Raw genomic sequence first — 20348 nt, 5'->3', positions numbered from 1 at the left:
CTATAACAGAGTTTGTAACATTAACCCAACATACATGGGTATTAGAGTGATTCAAGCACACCTACAACCTCAGACATTTTTGGTCTTAATCTTGGTTCTACGTTCAGACATTGCATACATATCTTTGCAACTTCATATGCTTCTTTGGGAGGGTATTTACCCTCTAATCCACAATCCACTATTCGTGACAGTTTTTTTTCGTTACTCAAATAAGGTTTTGCCCAATTGACCAAATCGCGCTTTCCTACAGGCCGCTTAGAGTCGAAAACTCGAAGCCCTGTCATTAATTCAAGCAAAACGGCTCCAAAACTATACACATCGCATCTCGTGGTCGAGTGACCTGTTCATGAAAAAGGCATCCTTCAGAGAGATCAAGACCAGTAGCTAGACTTAGTAACTAACTATATTTAATTGAAGCTCAGGAAAATATTTGAGCTGAGGCCTAGTTTGTTTGGTTTACAGCACTGATCATTCTTTTCAACTAGTAATTAGACGAGGAGTAGAGATGCAAGAACCTGTTGTCATGTACTCCGGAGCAGCATATCCATATGTACCCGTAACTCGAGTTGATAAATGAGTCCTGTCACCAGTAGGACCATCTCTTGCAAGGCCAAATCCTGACAACTTGGCGTTGAAGTCCTGCAATCCTCAATCAGAACCAAAAATTAGTTTCGATTGTCTACAAGAACAGGGTACTTAGAAAAACTCTGCCAAACTTACGACATCTAAAAGAATGTAGCTACTCTTAATATCTCGATGTATGACTGGCACTGCCAAGTCATGCAAGAAGGCAATAGCTCTTGCAGCACCTATAGCCACTTTGACCCTTGTTTCCCAATTAAGGGAGTTGTGCCCTCCTACCGAAACACAAGAATTGACATTTACGAACATCAAAAGAGGGAATACTACTATTTTATCTATTAGGCCAATCTTCAAGAGGAAACAGATCTCCTAACAATATTTACTTAGAAAACAGCTAGATGCCAAGGCAGTCAATCAACTATCAAGTATGCCAAAATTACTTCTGAAGAGATGGTTGTCCAAGCTTCCTTTGCACATGAACTCATATACCAGAATCCTGTCGTCTGCATTGAAGCTATAGCCAATAAGTTTGATCAAATTTGGGTGACGGAGTTCACTCAAATAATGTATTTCATCCTGCAACATTCTTGAATGGTTGGTAAACATTACATTGTTGTAGAACTAAAGAGAAGTTAGGGGAAGAAACACCGACCAGAACCTCCCTATTCCCTTCACAACTTTCACTATACATCTTCTTGATAGCAACACTAATCCCATATCCAGGCTTCGTTGCGGTAAGATAATTTTCATGGATCCATCCCTTATAAACACGACTAAACGCCCTTTCCCCCAACAACTTGGCCCGGTGAAAGTTTTTGGTAGCTTTTTTCAACTCTTCATACTCTATGGCCATCACGTTACGGAAGAATAATGTTTCCAGACTTGAAAGATCTGCCGGATCACGCCTCTCGCCAGAATTTCTACAATCTAATCAAGATCACAAGAGAATTTTTAAAAATGTGATCAAATATGAAGGCAGAAAAACTTCAGAATTCTAGACTGTATGAATGGACTAAAAATTGCTCATTAACATGAGGAATATGAGTGAAGAATTGACAAACACTTGATTCTGCTGATTACAATTTATGACCACATCTTCAATTTATGAAGATATGGTGCGAGAAACATTTCAAATTATCACCGGGAAATTTTCGATTTTAGTCTTCACCAAACTATGATTCAAGAAATGAACTATAAACACAAACACGGGGTAAATGCACAGTTCAAAAAAACAGTAAAATTTGCAGTGAGATTAAGAATAAAAATAAAAATTGTTACATTACCATTTCTGAAATTTCGGACGAAAGGATTAAAGCTGAAACTGAAACTGAAACTGAAACTGAAACTGAAACTGAAACGAGAAGTGCTTGAGCTGCTGAAGCTTTCACAGAGGGCAAGTTGGCGGTCTTCCTCTCTTCTTAAAACAGCTCCGACCAACCTCTCCCACCCATCGTAAATCCTCGACATTTTCTAAAAACTAGTGTTATCACCCGTACTATGCACATCATCAATGATTTTCAAATGATGAAGAAAAATATCATTGAGTGGCAACTTTTTATTCACTGTTTTTTTGCTTTTGTCGGCCAATCCTTTTTCTGAACACATTTTTGGGGAAGGCAATCGTATAATTTTTTTCTTCTCTTCTTTTTGTCATTACACAAGGCAATTGTAGTACTTGTTATGCGATTTATTTTTAGCTTAATATTGCATGCACATTTTAAATTATTAAATTTTTCCTTTTCCTTTTTCGTTTCCATATAAAATTTTCACTAACCGATTCAAACCTGAAGAGAGATGCTGTCGTCTGTCGCGAGACCAAGACAACCGGGAGAGGCTGGTGGCGGAGAAAATGCTTTTAGTTATGGAGTATTTCTTCTTGAGCTCATCACAGCGGAGAAAGTTATGATCTCGCTCGTGGTGCCAATGATAGTGATGTGGTGTTACTTAATATGGTGAGTCTTGGCCTTCAAATCATTCTAGTAATATTCTGCTAAGATAGGTTATGTTTCTCCAAAATATGTTCATAGCTCAAGAGTTTGGATTTGCGGCCATCATGCATGTAAATATGTTCATAACGAATATTGAGATGAATTCAAGGAATACATTTCTATTTCATGTTTAAAGTACTACCTCCGTTCCCCAAATTTTGACATACTTTGACCCGACACGGGTTTTAAGAAATGTAATGAAAAATGAGTTGAAAAAGTTGGTAGGATGTGAGTCCTACTTTTAAAGTATTAGTTTTATAATAAAATGTGAGTAGGAATGAGTTAGTGGAATATTGTCCACTACCAAAAATGGTAAAAGTGAAGTGTGTCAAATTTTCAGGGACGGCCCGAAATGGTAAACCGTGTCAAAATTTGGGGGACGGAGGTAGTAACATTTTTACCCAACCATATGCGCCAAACCCGCTTGATGGTCAATGGAAGTGTCGAATCATGGTTAAGGGGGGTAAGCCTGAGAAACTGTCACTCATACGTTAAAATAGCATGTTTGTTTGTTTATGAAGAACAGATGCATTTCTCTAGTCTCTTGAGATATTTTTGCATCTACTGTTTACTTATTTTATGACATGAGTGAACTATAAAAATAGTACTTGGACTATAGGTTTATCTCGCTTATGGTCTCTGGACTTTAAAAATATCGTCAGTAGTCACTGGACTAAGGATTTATCTCGAAATTGGTCATTTTGGCTTCTTTTGGTACGAAAATGCCCTTTTGGGCGGGTTTGGGCAATTTGGTCTTTTTACATTTTTAACATTTTAAATATGATATTATTTCAGTTATGTACTAAATCTGATATTACTTCAAAATTATCATTCTTCTTCCCTTTTGTCATCCTTCACTTTATTTCTTTATTTCAATATTAGATTTAATTTTACAAAATTTTAAATTTTAATTTTTAAATATCAATAAATTTTTTTTAATAAAATTTTTTAATTATAAAATTGATTAAATAACAAAAATTAATAGTCATAATCAATAGATCATATAACACGATTTATTCTGAAATAAATATGCATCTAATGTAAGATTAATATAATTTTCATTTATTAATTTGAAAACAATCAAAATTTATTAGAAAATTTCAACAAAAATACACCTATATAAAATTTTTAGTAGGATCAAATTTTTAGTCAACTTCATAATATTCAATCACAAGCAATTATAACAACCGAATGAAGGCTAAATAAAATAGCCCTTAATTTTCCATCATGATTAATATTATTTTTTTGTACTTTTTCAATTCAGCTGAATATTATATTAAATAAAAAAATTAATAGTTTTAATTAAAAAATTATTGATATTTAAAAATCGAAATTTAAAATTTAATTTTATAAAATTAAATCTAATATTGAAATAAAAAAACAAAGTGAATGATGGCAAAATAGAAGAAGAATGATAATTTTGAAATAATATCAAATTTAGTACATAACTGAATTAATATCATATTTAAAATGTTAAAAGTGTAAAAAGACCAAATTGCTCAAACCCCTCAAAATGACATTTTCGTACCAAAAAAGCCAAAATGACCAATTTCGAGATAAATCCTTAGTCTAGGAACTACTGGCGATAGTTTTAAAGTCCAGGGACTATGGACGAGATAAACCCATAGTCCGAGGACCATTTTTGTAGTTCACTCTTATCACATAGATAGTCACACGATAGGGATGGCCTTGCACACCGGGCCAATCCTATTATGGCCGAGGCCCGATACAAATCTCTTGGAACTACAACTACGGGCCAGCTGGCCGAGCCATAGGATTTGATGGACTGAACAACCCTGATATCGTGGCTAGAGACCCTATTATCTCATTTAAGACCGCGTTGTGGTTCTGGATGAACAATGTACACTCGCTTATCATATCCGGGCAGGGCTTCGGGGCCAGTATCCGCGCCATCAACGGAAATCTTGAATGCAACGGCGCGAATCCGGCTACTGTGACTGCTAGGGTTAATTACTACACACGCTATTGCAGCCAACTCGGAGTTTGTCCCGGACCTAATCTCCGTTGCTAGAAGAGGAGAGATCGTTGGAATAAATCAAGTTTGATGAATAAGAGAATGTAATAAAACTGCGTGATAATAAATAAATGTTTGTGTACTATTAATAAAATTATGAAATAATATGTCCTTGTTGACCTATGAGACTAAGTTGGGTCGTGTTGACTTCAATGTTGACTTGAAATATCTACTTGAAAATTTATATGGCGTTTGGAATAATAGAATTATCCAATTCGTCTTTCAGTTTTCTTTTGTTTAAGATTGTATTGCATTGAATATCCTGGTTATTGTGTTGTAAAGCTCAAAGACCATTCCTATTTAAGAAAAATTCATTCACACACTGCCTCAGAATGATACTAGAAAAAATACTTAAAAAGTAGACACACAGGAAATTAGGAATCATATGTTTATAGATACACTAGAAGAGAGTTTTACAGTGATTCAAGCACACCTAATCATAACCAAACATACATGGGTATTACAGTGATTCAAGCACACCTACAACCTCAGACATTTTTGGTCTTAATCTTGGTTCTTCACTCAGACATTGTAGACTTATCTTGGCAACTTCATATGCTTGTTTGGGAGGGTAATTACCCTCTAATCTGCTATCCACAATTTGCACTAGTCCTTTTTTGCCATTCAAATGTCGTTTTGCCCAAGCGCTTAGAACATGCTCTCCTGCAGGCCTATTGGGGTCAATAAATCGACGCCCTGATATTAATTGAAGCAAAACAGCTCCAAAATCATACACATCACATCTTGTGGTCAAGTGACCTGTTCATAAAAAACAGAAGCTCAGAAAATATTTGAGCTGAGTTTGTGCACAAGGTGAGTAGAAACTGTGTTTGTTTATTTTTCAGCACAAATTATTCTTTTCATTTAGCAAAAGGACAACAAGTGGGGATGCAAGAACCTGTTGCCATGTACTCTGGAGCAGCATATCCGTATGCACCCTTAACTCGTGTTGATACATGAGTCCTGTCACGGATAGAACCATCTTTTGCAATGCCAAAGCCCGACAACTTGGTATTGAAGTCCTGCAATCCTCATTCAAAACCAAAATTTAGTTTATGACTATCCATGAAAACAGTTTAGAAAACCAGAGCAATTAAAAAACTTGGCCAAGCCAAACTTACGCCATCTAAAAGAATGTAGTTACTCTTAATATCTCGATGTATGACCGGTATTTCCAAGTCATGCAAGAATGAAATAGCTCTTGCAGCACCTATAGCCACTTTGACTCTTGTTTCCCAATCGAGGGAGTTATGCTCTCCTACCAAAACACAAGAACTGACATTTATGAGCATCAAAATCCACATTGTAAAGAGTAACACCTAAATCGCAACGGATAAGCACATATTTTTTTGAGACAGAGGAAGCATTATTTTATCTACTAGGCTATGTTCAAGAGGAACATCTCCCAACAATATTTACTTAAAAACAGTTAGATGTTAAGGGCCTTAAGGCAGTCATATTTACTTCGGAACAAATGGTTGTCCAAGCTTCCTTTGCACATGTACTCATACACCAGAATCTGGTTTTTTGCGCTGAAGCTATATCCAACAAGTTTGATCAAATTCGGGTGGCGGAGTTGACTCAAGTAATGTACTTTATCCTGCAACATTTTTGTATGGTTGGTAAACATTACACTGTGCAACAAAGGACTAAAGAGAAGTTGGGGGAAGAAACACCAACCAGTAACTCCTTATTTCCTTGAAAACTTTCATGATTCATCTTCTTGATAGCAACGATAATTCCACATCCAGGCTTCGTTGCAGTAAGACGTTGTTCATGGACCCATCCTTTATAAACAAAACCAAATGCTCCTTCCCCCAACAACATGCTCGGGTGAAAGTTTTTGGTAGCTTTTTTTAACTCTCCATACTCTATGGCCATCACATTACGGGAGACGAAAGTTTCCCGAGTAGAAAGATCTGTAGGATCGAGCCTCTCACCGGAATTTCTACAATCTTATCAAGATCATAAGAGAATTTTCATGAAAAATTGTACTATGTCATCAAATATAGAGGCAAGGAAGCTTTGAAATTCCAGATCTAGACTATATAAATGGACTAAAAATAGGTCAGTTCATGAAATGACAAATTTATTTCATATAACTTGAGGAGTATAAGTGAAGAATTGATAATCTTCCATGAGAATGGAGCTTTGGTATTGGCAAACACTTGATTCTTAGAAGTGCTAATTACAATTTATGACCACATCTTCAACATATTCTCTTTGGTTTAAGCATATGCTACAACATAAAGCCCAATTCAAAATACTTTGATCCACTAAAATATACTACTACAAATTAACAAATTAATACTTGCTGTTAACAGTAAACCAGTAAAAATTGCAGCGGAGATCAGCACAACGGAGATATGAACAAAATAATACAGAATTTATTTATCAAAAAAAAAAAAAAAATTCTAAAACTCTTCATTAATGTAAAATTATCTCAGTCATATAAGACTATTTAACCCGATACTATAATGATCAGCTAAATGTTTTACTACCTCCGTCCACGAAAATTCGTCCGGGTTTGACCGGGCACGGGTTTTAAGAAATGTAATGGAAAGTGAATTGAAAAAGTTAGTGGATTGTGGGTCCTACTTTTATATATTAGTTTTATAATAAAATGTGAGTAGGAATGAGTTAGTGGAATATGAGGTCCACTACCAAAAATGGTAAAAGTAAAATGGGACAAATTTTGGGGGACGGACGGAAATGGAAAAGTGGGACGAATTTTCGTGGACGGAGGTAGTATTCAGGAAAAGGCAAAAGCAATAAGCAAGAGATATCCTTTCCCATAATCACCATGAATCATACACTATCCCAAAAAAATTGTGAAGTTCATAACAAAATAGAAGTCATGAGAAGAGTATTCATAACAAAATTTAAACAATCTGATTTTGGTAAAATTAGTTTCATTGTAACAAAATCCAAGCCAAAATGCAATCAACCTCATTATCATGTTTGAGATAATAAAATAGGACACGGAAATGGAGTGGTTGAATACCGCGAGGAACATCGGAATCAAAGCTGGGACGTGCACTGAAATCAGTTGAAATTGAGGTGCTGAAGCTTTCGCAGTGCGCAAGCCACCGGAACTCTTCTCTCTTGAGAACAGCTCCAACCAACTTCTCCCAGTTATCATAGTTCCTCGACATTGAATCTCAATATCTTCTTTGGACGACTAAGCGTCAAAGTGTTCATAACTGAGTCTCAGAAAAAAACAGAGTAGAGGTTCTCTGTAATTTCATGGATGCTGCTGAAATCCAAATTATTTTTAATTTTAATTTTAATTTATTACAACGTTCAAATCCATATCAATATATATTTATCAAAATATATAAAAAGACAAAAATAAAGAAATTTGTATGTAATAACTAAGATCATTTAATTTGCTCACTCTACCAATTTAATGAAATGACAAATGAGTGAGTAGTTAATTTTTAATAATAATAAAAATAAATTTGAATAACAACATGAATTACTTAATTTAATTCAATCTAATCCTCCGTAGGAGTATTATTCCAGAACCTTGACCTTCACTCTAAAAAAAAATTATCAGCTCAAGAATGAATGGACACTAGTTTGATCTTTATATTGTAATTATAGTTCTAGAATTAAATGACCTTTTCTCAATCTATAACATTATTTAATATTAAATGCTTTTTGTAATGTTATTATAGAGATATATAGCAAGTGAAGATGAAATCAAAGATATGATATGAGGTTGAATACAATCACTGGTGCTAATGCGAGAAAAGAAATAGTACATGTTTACATGAGTTTGAGTGAGAAGACATGATTGATAAAATAATTTAATTTAATTTAATTTAATTATAAATACTTTAATTACATAGGTTATATATATTCCTCGTGAAAACAATAATTACTCATCAAAAGCAATTTGGCATAAGCCAAACTCCATTTTTTTTTTATGAAAGAGTATGAAAAATTTTCATTAAATCAAAATTTAAGAGGGTTAATTACTACACACGCTATTGTAGCCAAATCGGAGTTAGTCCCGGACCTAATCTCCGTTGCTAGGAGAGGACAGATCTTTGGAACAAATCAAGTTTGATGAATAAGAGAATGTAATAAAACTGTGTGAGAATAAATAAATGTTTGTATACTATTTATAAAACTAGTATTATCATCAGTGCTTTGCACGGGCCAAATTTCAACTTATTGATTACACATTCTCAATAAATGTTTGTGTACTATACTACTATATAGTATATATGTCCTGGTCTGGGTCATGTTGACATAATTATTGACTTGAATATTTCTCTCTCTTCGGATATTTATTATTAGGCGTTTGGAGCGGCTTGTAGACTCGATAGCATTGAATGTGAAGGCAGCTTCATTTCACCTTGAAATTAAACAAATCGTTTTCATTGAATGACGATTCTAGTTTTAATATAGGTTAAACAAATCGTTTTTAAAAATAATGGATAAAGTAATGTAGGTTAGCAAGCTCTATACATATAACTAGTAGTTTCTTTTAAAAAAATTAGAGATAAACTTTATAACTCCGTCCCATTATAAGTGATGCGTATTCCTTTTCTCATTATGAGTGCATTTTATATCAAAAAAGCAACACTATCTCTTTTATTTGTTCATTTCTCCTATTTTTTCTCTTTTTATTTAACCATTAAACACCACCATTTAAAAAACATGTGCCCAAATTACTATGGTATTTTTAATGTGTTTATCTTTTGGGCTATCATGGACCGACACAAAAATAAGTTGTACTGGACTACTGGTGGATCAGCACTTTGGACTTGGTGCCTTTTGGGCCGGGCCGGAAGTGTTTAGAGGGAAGATACCAGCCGATCTTTTGTGGGTCATACTCCCTCCATTCCATAGTAATAGAATTATTTTGTCATTTTGGTACGTTCCATAGTAATACTCATTTCTCTTTTTAGTAAGAGTCAACACATTTTTCCACACCAACTTTACTCTCTTACTTTTTTATCTATTTATCTCTCTACCTTTTTCATTTTCCACTTTATTCTTTAGGTTACTTAACTCACCTAATACAATTTTTCTTAAGAGCATCCTCATGCGTGCTCTTAGCTAAGGACCCGGACCCACTTTTACTCCTTGTCCTTAGCTAAGAGCACAACACCCACATCTGTGCTCTTAGCTAAGAACAAGCTCAAGGGTCCGACAATTCTATTATTTAATTTAAATAATAACATTTCCACAATATTAAAATGCATTAAAAATACCCGGAATACTATTACAAATTACAAAATAATTAAAAATTACATAATTAAAATCCTAAAAATTAAAAATTACATAATAAAAATCCTAAAAATTAAAAATTACATAATTAAAATCCATAAAATTAAAAAGACTAACTACTCGTTGCCGAATTTCTCCCAAATGTGATTGACTAGATCTTTTTGTAGCTCAGTGTGGGCTCTTGTATTGCGCATTGTGTGTCTTCTTACGATCCTCTCGTTCACCGTCGTATGCACACCTCGGCGTGGGGGAGACCTCGTGGTTGAGCTTCCAGCTTCATCCTTGTCGTAAAAGTTAGCCGCCCTCGGTCCTTCGTCAGCTATAATCATGTTATGCAAGATAATACACGTGTACATGATGTCGGCGATATTCTTAACGTACCAAAGCCGAGAAGGGGATGAAACAACCGTTGACAATCGTCGGTGGTGGGTGCCTGACTCGAATTATTTTTAACACGAGAAATACCCGCAAGTGTACGGGGCTATCATAGCATAGGCAAGTCAAGAGTATCGTATCCACGAAGACAAATTGTGTAACTCAAGTACCACGAACCGATTTTGACTACTATCTAGAGAATCCGGAAAGGTTGGTTTTGATTTTGAAAAAAACGAATAAACATAAACAAGCTAAAAGCACGCAACAAAGAAAAGTTTCAAATAAGAGAACACGGTAGAGCCTTGGATCCAACTACAACGAACACGATGCGAACAATTCAATAACTTCGATTACCCAATTAAAGTCTCTAGGATTACTAGGAAAGCCGCTAGTCTAGACTAAGCCCTCTCTCGAGTGCACTTAACCAGTTGATCAATCATTAATATTGAAGTCTCCTTCTAATACTTAACAATTAACTCCTTAAAACAAAAGGCTCAAGCCCTCACTCTAGAATTCCTTCTCTCGAATGTAAATTATCTAGGTGTTGTTCATTCTTTTATCAATCCTAATTGGGTATCTCTCGATTACTCAAACTAGGACAACAAACCCAATTGGTAGCTAAGTAATTGAATTGAAAAGGCACAAGAACGAAACAAAGAAAACACAAGAGCAAAGGTAATCAACAGTTCTTGAATTAATCAAAAGCATTCATTGTAGTCTTCACCAAAACTCTACAAAAGATTTAGCTACTCATATTCAATGCAAATTCACAAGAGAAATCCATAGAAAGAGATTTGAACATAGTAAACTAATAAAAATACTCCCAAGGGTGAATTGAATGGGCAAATCGTCTTCGTCTTCAAACTTGTTGATGAATCGGACTCTTTGTCGCTTCAATCTGCTCTCAAAGGTGGAAACTGCTTCTGGGGGCGTGTGGAAAGTGTGCTGGAGTTGAACCCTAGGTCCTATTTATACCCGGGGCGAAAATAGAAGAATTTCAGCAGTTACGAGCAATTCGCCCGGCCGGGCGATTCTTGAGTAACAAAACGCCCGACCGGGCGTTCTTCTTAACATACGGATTGTGCAAAACGCCCGGTCACTGAGGATACGCCCGGGTCGGAAGGACAAACGCCCGGTCTGGAGCATAAAAACGCCCGGCCTCCTGCTTTGGTACCAGTTTCGTCTGTTTCCACCTGTTGTGACTACAAAAACTCGACAAACTCATCAAAACACTAAAATAAAGGATCATAGATGAAAACTCAAGTAAAGTGCTACAAAATACTCAATTATGCACTTTCAAACATCCTACACACTTGCTAAACTACGAGTTTATCAGTGCCCAAAGGAATTCCTCGCCGAAAGCAGAACGAACGCCGTCGCAAAAACTCTTGAGGCATAGGATTCCAGTTGACTCACCGACATGCAAATACTCGTCGAAGAGGTCAGCCGTTTGCCCAGTAGCAAGTTGTCGGATGGCACAAGTACACTTTTGCAACGCCGAGAGACTTTGCCGACCGGTTGCGTCTGCACCTTCTTGAAAGTATTCAACACGGGTGGACAATGTGTTGACAATACGCATAAACAACCGTTTTGACATGCGAAAACGGCGCCGAAAATAATCTTTTGGATACTGCGGCTGGTCGGAAAAATAGTCGGCAACGAGCCTTTCGTGGGCTCCCTCTCGATCACGAGGGATGTAGCGACGTTTTGCTCTAGTTGGTTGAGGAGGAGGAACAGGGGGTATTGGCGGCGACATAGGCTTCATAGGCGGCACGATATTGTTCATAATATTCTTGTTCTTCGCGCTCCGCTTCCGCAATGAGATCGGTGAAATCCATTTTTGAATTTTTTAGAGAGGGTTTGGGTGAGAGAGGAAGATGTAGATGATTTAGTATGAAAAAGTATGAATGAGATATAATTTGATGTGAAAAGTGGATGATAAATGTGTGTATTTATAGATGATTTTGGGATATAAAAAAAATCACAAAAATCCAAAAAAAAACCTCCATAAACGGATCTATTTTTTGGGAATCCAAATATATATATTTTTTTTAATTTTTGGTATTATTTCGAATTAGTTATGATTTTTTTTTTAAAATAAAGAAAGAAAAATCGAATTTGCCAACGGCTGCTCAGCGGCACGGACGGACAGCTCGCAGCAGCGGACGAGCTCGTCCTTGCCGCCGGCACGGACGGACGGAGTTTTGAGCACTGTTGCGGATGCTCTAATTTCCTTGCCAAAAGAAACGCCTCTGATTACTATGAAATGGAGGGTATAAGTTATATAATTGCTAGTAGACGTTGACTAGACTTACGAACGCGGTCTTCAACCTTTTCAACTAACTTAATTTCCGCCAAATTTAATGCGCTAGAGAAACTGAATCGGCATTTCATCAAACAGATGAAGAAGATCAAATGATCTCCCAAATATTTCCCCTCTTCTGCAGAATCCGATTTTAATAATTTGGTTCAAAGCTGAAGAGAGATGCTGTCGTCGCCGCGAGACAACTGGGAGAGGCTGGTGGCGGCGGTGGTGAAGAGAGAAGAAATATGGCAACTCTGCCACCAAAACTCCTTCACCACCATTTCATCTAACAGTCAAAGACCTTCTAATTCCAGTGAAGAAATTATCAGGTGGATTATTTTCTGTTCATCTCAATTTTGGGTGTAAATTGCATGTTTATGACTGATAGCTAAATTTGAATTCATTTCAGAATCTCGAGGAATAGTTTGAAGAGTGATTTCGTGCCACCGCAGCAGCGTGAAGCTCAGCTTGCTAGCAGTTCTGGCATTGAAGGTTTGTCTACAACCGCTTGATAGCTCGATTTAGAATCGTTGGTGGCATTAGAATTTAGAATGATCTCTCAATTGAATTACCTACTAAAAATGGAAGTTAACTAATTTTGGTGGACGATCCAAATTGGCAAAAGTAGACTATTTTTTAGGATGGATGGAATATCGTATAAGAAACTAAAGAAGGAAGTAGATGAAGATTCTTAGATTGATTAGCTAACTACTGTTTTAGGTGTGTTCTCTCTGGTAGTAAATTGATCATGAGAGATATGGGAAAATATTAGTATCACTCTGTTTTTTTATCATATATTCTGTAGGGTGGAAAAATGGAAAACAATTGTAGTGAAAAGGGGGGAGGGGGAAAGGTTGCTCGGGCCGGAGGAAAATTATCGGACACGTGAAAAGAGTGGGAAAATGATGAAAGTACATGTTTTATTCTCTTTTTTCCATGCACCGTTAGTGTTTTAAGTTGTCATTATGAGTATATTAGAACTCTTGAAGTTTTCAAACAAATTTCTTTAAAGTTTAGGGGATATTTGAACTGTGACATCAACCTCACACTGGCTATTTTGAACTGGTATTTGAGAGTTTTCTTGAACTCTGTTCCTAAAATTTTGATTTTAAGTTGAACTATAAGCTAAGTAGTATAATTGCAGCTAGGAAAAATGCTTCTGGACCTTTTACAAGGAGGCTGTTTTCTGCTGTGCCTTGGAGAAGGAAACCGAAGGACTATGCTCTGGATGAAGCTTTGGTTGGAATTCCTGGTTAGTTTCAAAATAGCTTGAAATGAGCTTTTCATACATATGTCATCTAGCGATACAGATATAGTAACTTAATTCTCTTAAATTGTTTATGAAGAGGATCATTTTGGACTTCGGAGCTTTTCCCTACACGAGCTACTCACTGCAACAGACAATTTTAGCCAATTAAACATCCTTGGACGTGGTGGATTTAGTACGGTGTATAAAGGTAGACTGGCAGATGGCACTTTAGTGGCGGTTAAAAGACTACACATTGGTGCAAGCATTGGGATAGAATTGGAAATTACAAGCATTGCTGCACATTGCAATGTAATCCGTGCTCGTGGGTTTTGCATTGATAAAAAAGAGCAGATTCTTGTTTATCCTTACATGTCTAATGGAAGTGTAGCGTCCTGTTTGAGAGGTAAACTCATATTCATTAGTGCTCAAGTTTTCTTTGATAAGGATATTATGATTCATTGAGCACTCAGAGTGGCATTTTTGCAGACTGTTAGAATCTATGTATAAGTTCTTTCTTTTTTACACTCTTTATGCCATGTAGTAGTTGGCAGAAAATTAAATTATTGTTAGACAGTTTGTATTATATTATGCTGCTGTTTTAGAATTTTTTTGTGTATACTCTGTGTTCCTAATAAACTTACTGACTCCAGAAAGAAAAGAGGCACAGCCTCCACTCGACTGGAAAGTGAGAAAAGGGATAGCACTGGGTGCTGCAAAGGGTCTAGCCTACTTGTATTATGAATGCCTAAGGAAATTTATTCATCGTGATGTTAAAGCTGCGAATATATTGTTGGATGAAGACTTCAAAGCAGTTGTAGCTGATTTCAGCTTGGCTGTGGATTGCGACAATGGTGACATTGTTGCTCCGGTAAAAGGTACAATTGCTCATATTGCTCCTGAACACTTTGCTACTGGTAAGTGTTCAGTGAAAACTGATGTTTTTGGTTATGGAGTATTTCTTCTTGAGCTCATCACAGCAAAAAAAAGTTATGGTCTTTCTCGGGGTGCCAGTGAAAGTGATGCGGTGTTACTTAATATGGTGAGTCTTGGCTCTCAACTCATTCTAGTAATACGCTGTTTAGAAGGATTATGTTTCTCCAAAATGTGCACATATCTAAGAGTTCAGATGTACGGACATCATGGAGATTAGCTTAAAGAGCTGCTAACTGATTGAAAGCTAAAACACTTTAATGAAATGACATAAAAGACTATTGAGATGAATTTAAGCAATAATTCTTCTTATGATCCTTGTTTACTAATTCATATTTAAATTAGCGTTTGTGTACGATACTATTATATTCTCCAAACCCCTTAGAACATGCTATAATAAGGCATTTATGACGTCTTCTCCCTACTGGTTTCTTTTGATTGAAATCGATATTTACAACTCTATACCAGGTGAAGGCAAGTTATAAGGAGGGACAATGGAAAACCATGATTGATGCAGACCTCCAATGGTATATGGTTGATGAAGAGGTGGGAGAGTTGTTGCAAATAGCTCTGATCTGCACACAAACTGATCCAGAGTTACGTCCAACAATGTTAGAAGTTGTAAGGATGCTAGAAGTTGGAAATGGCTTTTTTGAGAGGTGGGAAGAGTGTGAGATAGATTTCACTGACAAGAATTTTGAAGTTGCACATCTTAGGAGGTTTACCATACATGAAGTGATGGCTGCAACAGAGGACTTTAGCAAGAAAATTATAAGTAGAGATGGTTTTAATATGATCTACACAGGCTGTTTGGTTGGTTCGCGAGTTGCTGTTAAGAGATACAATTCACAGTCTCTAGAATATTATTTCAAAAAAGAGTTAGACATTGGCAGAATTTGTTTGCATCCAAAACTTGTTCATGTGATTGGATTTTGCCATACACCAGAAGAGCGGCTGCTTGTTTTCCGCTTGATGGTCCACGGAAGTGTCGAATCATGGCTAAGCGGTAAGCTTGTTATTCATATGTTAAAATAGCATGTTTGTATGTTTACGAAGAACAGAGCCATTCCTCTAGTCTCTTTAGATATATTTGCATCTTATGTCTATAACTAATTTAAGAGGTTATTTTATTATAATAGGTTCTCATTGTCTAAGATTATATATCATGGTGGTACATGGTCATGATTTTGAGAATTGTTCCGTTTTCTTATGTTATGCACTGTATTTCAATACGTATGTCGCATTTCTGATAAGCCTGCTGAATGATTTCAGGGAGAGATGAATCATGCCCTCCTCTCACTTGGCGAAAGAGAAGAAACATAGCACTTGGTGCTGCAAGGGGTCTAGCTTATTTGCATGATACATGTCAAAGGAAAATCATCCATCGCGATGTCAAAGCTGCAAATATATTGTTAGATGATAACTTTGAAGCAGTTGTTGCTGACTTCAAGTTGGCTAAATTCGTGGACTACGGCAGGACTCATATTACCACAACTGTAGCAGGGACAATTGGCCATATAGCTCCCGAGTGCCTTGCTAGTGGCAAGTGTTCGGATAAAACTGATGTTTTTGGCTATGGAGCCTTTCTGCTTGAGCTCATCACAGGGAAGAGAACTATCGATCTTCTTGACATAGCTGATGATGGAGACATGATGTGTGCTGATTGGGTTAGTCTTGCCTTCTATGTTTATTCTATGAATTCTAAGTGCGTGTTTATTTTTTATCCCTAGGGATTATATAATGAGGCATATGTTCATCACTTAAAGTAACGATCACAAACTCATTGCTTCCTTTCGTTATACCTCAAAGCAAACGCACCCTTTTGGTAGGGGAGAGGAATTTCTTGAGATGATTTAGCCATGTTTAATATTTTCACTGCCAAACACAGCTCATACATCTAATCTCAGGTAAAAAGAAATTACGAAGATAGAAGATGGGAATCGATGGTTGACAAATATGGTGGAGATGATTCCATGGAGGCAGTGGTGAAGCAGCTGGTGAATATAGCTGTTCTCTGCACACAATACGACCCAGACAAACGTCCAAGGATGTCGGATGTGGTAAGGATGTTGGAATCTGGTGGTGGCTCGGCTGAGTGGTCTGAGGAAGAAGTCAGAAAAGAAGAGTATCCTCTCAACATTTATCCCAATTCCGAGTTGATAGGTGGTAATGACATTTATAGTTCTGGTTTAGACGAAGTTCTATCTGGGCCAAGATGATCATGCTATTTTATTTCAATCATCATGTACTTAATTGATTGCATTACATTTGATGTGTTTGATGTACTGTGTAATAAATTTCTATTAGCCTATACAATAGTATGACACTAGTATTATGAGTATAAAAAGAGAAATTGCAAACTCTGTTGCTTCTATCCGGCAGAGTTGTCAAAACTGGCCCGACCCAAGCTTATTCGAGCCATGGTCATTTTTGGGAGTGTCTCAACTTAAGCTTTCTCCAACCACAAAAAGTACTATTAGAGTGTGTTCATAAAACTCAATATGCATACTTGAACTGTGCATTATATGTCATTCTATATTTTAACTTCCATTTGTTACTTGAATATTCAACCTCTATTTGATGTTACTATTGTAGTTTCATATGACAAGGGTAGTTATACTACTCACTAAATTCAACAAAATAAAACCAAACAAGACTTGGAATAATATCTAAATTGATGAAAAGTCAAAGCCAATTTATTCTAATATGCATACTTTCTCTTGCATTGGCATAGTGGCATTCCATTCATCTAAATTGCTGAAAAGTCAATAGGCACATTCATTTCTATTTCGCAGCAATTTCTGAGAAGAAAGCTATCAATTTCAGTTGAATTTGCATTGCATTACATTTAAATTATGGCAACTGGGAGAGAGACTGGAGCAATGTTGGTTGTATACTATAAGGTGAAAGATGTCATATTCGTCGTCTCGGGACAACTGGGAGAGGCTGGTGACAGCAGTGGTGAAGAGAGAGCAGATATGGCAACTCTGTCATCAAAACTCCATCTCCACCATTGATTCTGATTACACCGACGTAACTCTCAGGTAATTGCAAGTTAACTTTGTAAGTCTCAGATAACAGTACTGACAGTTATTTCAGTTAATCTTTCAGTTTTTCAAGTCTGAGATCTGTTTCCTCATCATCTCATCAACTTCCAGTTATAAATGACTCTATCATCGAAGGTTAGTTTTGTGATTTTATATATATCGGTCGTTGATTGATTGATGCATAGACGTAGTCTACAACTATTAGATAGATGGAAGCTTTGAAAAATGAGATGTGGTTTAAATTTTTGTTAGTAGAAACACACAGAAAATGTCAATGGCAAACATGTCATAAGCTCAAAAATCTTGAAGAGAACAGAGCATAACGAGTTAAACTACTTGTCATAAACATCTAAGTTATATGCTTCTAAATAATAATCAATTGTTGTTCTTTTGCATCCCATATTCATAGTTCTTTTCTTTGCTAAACAAGCGTTAGTGTAGATGGAAAACAAGGATGTGGTAGTAAATTTATTTCTCTGTTATCTGTCCGAGTTCATAAATTCAGATCTGAAGTTGTGAGAAAGGGACTATAATTTTGTTAGGACAGAGAGAGTAACATCAAAAGAAAGAAAAAAAAAGTTTCAATAAATTTGTAAGTTCTATTTGACAAAGTAACCATTGCAGATAGGAAAAATGCTTCTAAAACTATATCACGGAAGCTATTTTCTGCTCTGCGTTGGAAAAGGAAACCAAAGGACGATCTGCGTGAAGGTTTGGTTGACATTCCCGGTTAGTTGACTTGCTGTATGCATGTATTGCATATTGTGTATTCCATATAGCTATGTAGACACATTTTGAATACCGGCTTAGTAACTTATTTATTTTCGACTGCTGATGAAGAGTATGATGGACTTGAGAGCTTTTCCCTACTTGAGCTAGTCGTTGCAACAGACAATTTTAGCAACAGAAATGTCATTGGACGTGGTGCGCATGGTACAGTATATAAAGGTCGACTGTACAATGGCTCTTTAGTGGCAGTTAAAAGATTACAACAAGAAGTTATCGAGGCAGAACTAGAGATGGCTAGCCTTGTAATACATCGTAATGTAATCAAACTTATTGGATTTTGCATTACACAAGAAGAACAGCTGCTTGTTTATCCTTTCATGCAGAATGGAAGTGTGGCATCATGCTTAAAAAGTAAGCTTCATCAACTCCTTTACGTGCTTATTTTTGTTATATGATTGTATGTCTTCGGTATTTTTTATATAATGCTGATGTGTGAACTAAATGCCTCTAGGGACACAGCCTACACTTGGCTGGCCAGTTAGAAACTCGATAGCACTCGGGGTTGCAAACGGTCTAGCTTATTTGCATGAAGAATGCATCAGAGGTATCATTCATCGCGATGTTAAAGCTGCAAATATATTGTTGGATGAGAACTTTAGTGTAGTCTTGGCTGACTTCACCTTGGCCAAATTCATGGACTGCCGCGATGATGGTGTAGTAAAAGGTACAATTGGTCATATAGCCCCCGAGTACTTCTCCACCGGTAAGTGTACAGAGAAAGCCGATGTTTTTAGCTATGGGATCTTTCTTCTTGAGCTCATCACAGGACAGAATATTCTTTCTCTTCATCAGCTCGCCAATACTCACAAGATGAGGTTACTCGAGATGGTAAGCATTATATTGTTAAAGAATTGATTTTAGTGTTGCTTCTTTCATAAATGTGCTCAAATACTCAAAGCATATTCAAATTTTATAGGTATATACAATTTACAATGGGAAAAACTTTGAAGTGATGGTTGATTCAAGTCTTGAAGGAAATTTTGTAGAAGAAGAGGTGGAGAAGTTGTTTCAGTTAGTTCTCAGCTGCACACAAGATGATCCAGATGAACGTCCCACGATGTTGGAAATTGTGAGAATGATCGATGGCCTAGACGATAGGTGGAAAGAATTCTTATCACATGGTTTTGGAAGTGACATTTTCCTTAGAAAGAATATGATAGAAACCCCTGTCCCCTTCTGGCCCTCTCGGTACAGAATGGATGTTGATGGATAGCTCTTCTTTCACTGTGGCAGAAGAACTATCCAGTCCCAGATGATTTCAGGAAAGTGCTTCAGTTTTCATGATTTCTTCTCATCGTCTGAATCGTAAAAAAGAAGGGCCTGCCAAAACAACGAGCATCTTTTATAAATGTGAAGGAATGTGCTGGAAAAGTTAGTAGAATGTCATCGATGTACTGTGTATTAAATTTCTATAAGCCTATATAATAGTATGAGACTAGTTGCAAACTCTGTTGCTTCTATCCGGCAAAGTTGTCAAAACTGGCCCGACCCAGTCTTATTCGAACCATGGTTATTTTAGGGAGGGTCTCAACCTGAGCTCTCTCCAACCACGAAAAGTACTACTACTAGAGTACGTTCATGTACGGGCTGATTTGGGCTAGCACACTAGCCGAAAACTAATACTTTTTGGGTCAGGTCGGGATGGCTAAGCTTCGGTGTATTGGTAAAGGAATTCATTGGGGGGCAGCTTTAGTTTCATATTTCAACTTTTATTCGTTACTTGAATACTCAACCTCTATTTGATGTTACTGCTGTAGTTTCATATAACGAGGGTAGTTTTAATACTCACTGAAATCAATAAATT

General features: G+C 36.5%; 4 protein-coding genes across 5 annotated transcripts; 2 read left to right on the top strand and 2 right to left on the bottom strand.

Moving 5' to 3' along the window:
• Positions 1–28: 28 nt before the first annotated feature.
• LOC125207576 (probable serine/threonine-protein kinase PBL3) lies at positions 29–2049 on the bottom strand. The gene is made up of 6 exons (XM_048106979.1): positions 1866–2049; positions 1235–1509; positions 1023–1158; positions 721–857; positions 516–639; positions 29–340 (listed from the first exon to the last, which is right to left on the bottom strand). The coding sequence occupies exons 1-6, from the start codon at positions 2047–2049 to the stop codon at positions 42–44; spliced, it is 1155 nt and encodes a 384-aa protein (XP_047962936.1). The 3' UTR covers positions 29–41.
• Positions 2050–5043: 2994 nt separating this feature from the next.
• On the bottom strand, positions 5044–7760 carry LOC125207536 (probable serine/threonine-protein kinase PBL3). The gene is made up of 6 exons (XM_048106923.1): positions 7610–7760; positions 6286–6560; positions 6070–6205; positions 5727–5863; positions 5504–5627; positions 5044–5364 (listed from the first exon to the last, which is right to left on the bottom strand). The coding sequence occupies exons 1-6, from the start codon at positions 7758–7760 to the stop codon at positions 5066–5068; spliced, it is 1122 nt and encodes a 373-aa protein (XP_047962880.1). The 3' UTR covers positions 5044–5065.
• Positions 7761–12605: 4845 nt separating this feature from the next.
• On the top strand, positions 12606–17019 carry LOC125213869 (somatic embryogenesis receptor kinase 4-like). The gene is made up of 8 exons (XM_048114640.1): positions 12606–12858; positions 12939–13021; positions 13674–13781; positions 13876–14181; positions 14429–14817; positions 15177–15714; positions 15981–16375; positions 16616–17019. The coding sequence occupies exons 1-8, from the start codon at positions 12710–12712 to the stop codon at positions 16925–16927; spliced, it is 2280 nt and encodes a 759-aa protein (XP_047970597.1). The 5' UTR covers positions 12606–12709; the 3' UTR covers positions 16928–17019.
• A 271-nt stretch (positions 17020–17290) lies between these two features.
• Positions 17291–20250, top strand: LOC125213900 (BRASSINOSTEROID INSENSITIVE 1-associated receptor kinase 1-like). 2 transcript variants are annotated; one of them, XM_048114701.1, is made up of 7 exons: positions 17291–17752; positions 17820–17890; positions 18380–18484; positions 18596–18895; positions 18996–19088; positions 19182–19372; positions 19461–20250. In XM_048114701.1, the coding sequence occupies exons 1-7, from the start codon at positions 17619–17621 to the stop codon at positions 19755–19757; spliced, it is 1191 nt and encodes a 396-aa protein (XP_047970658.1). In that variant the 5' UTR covers positions 17291–17618; the 3' UTR covers positions 19758–20250. The 2 variants fall into 2 exon arrangements, with proteins under 2 accessions (XP_047970658.1, XP_047970650.1); XM_048114693.1 differs by having other exon boundaries at positions 17294–17752; positions 18996–19372.
• Positions 20251–20348: the final 98 nt, after the last annotated feature.

The sequence above is a fragment of the Salvia hispanica genome, chromosome 1 (assembly GCF_023119035.1).
Source record: "Salvia hispanica cultivar TCC Black 2014 chromosome 1, UniMelb_Shisp_WGS_1.0, whole genome shotgun sequence".
Taxonomy (NCBI): Eukaryota; Viridiplantae; Streptophyta; class Magnoliopsida; order Lamiales; family Lamiaceae; genus Salvia; species Salvia hispanica.
This window is presented reverse-complemented; position numbering and strand designations above follow the sequence as displayed.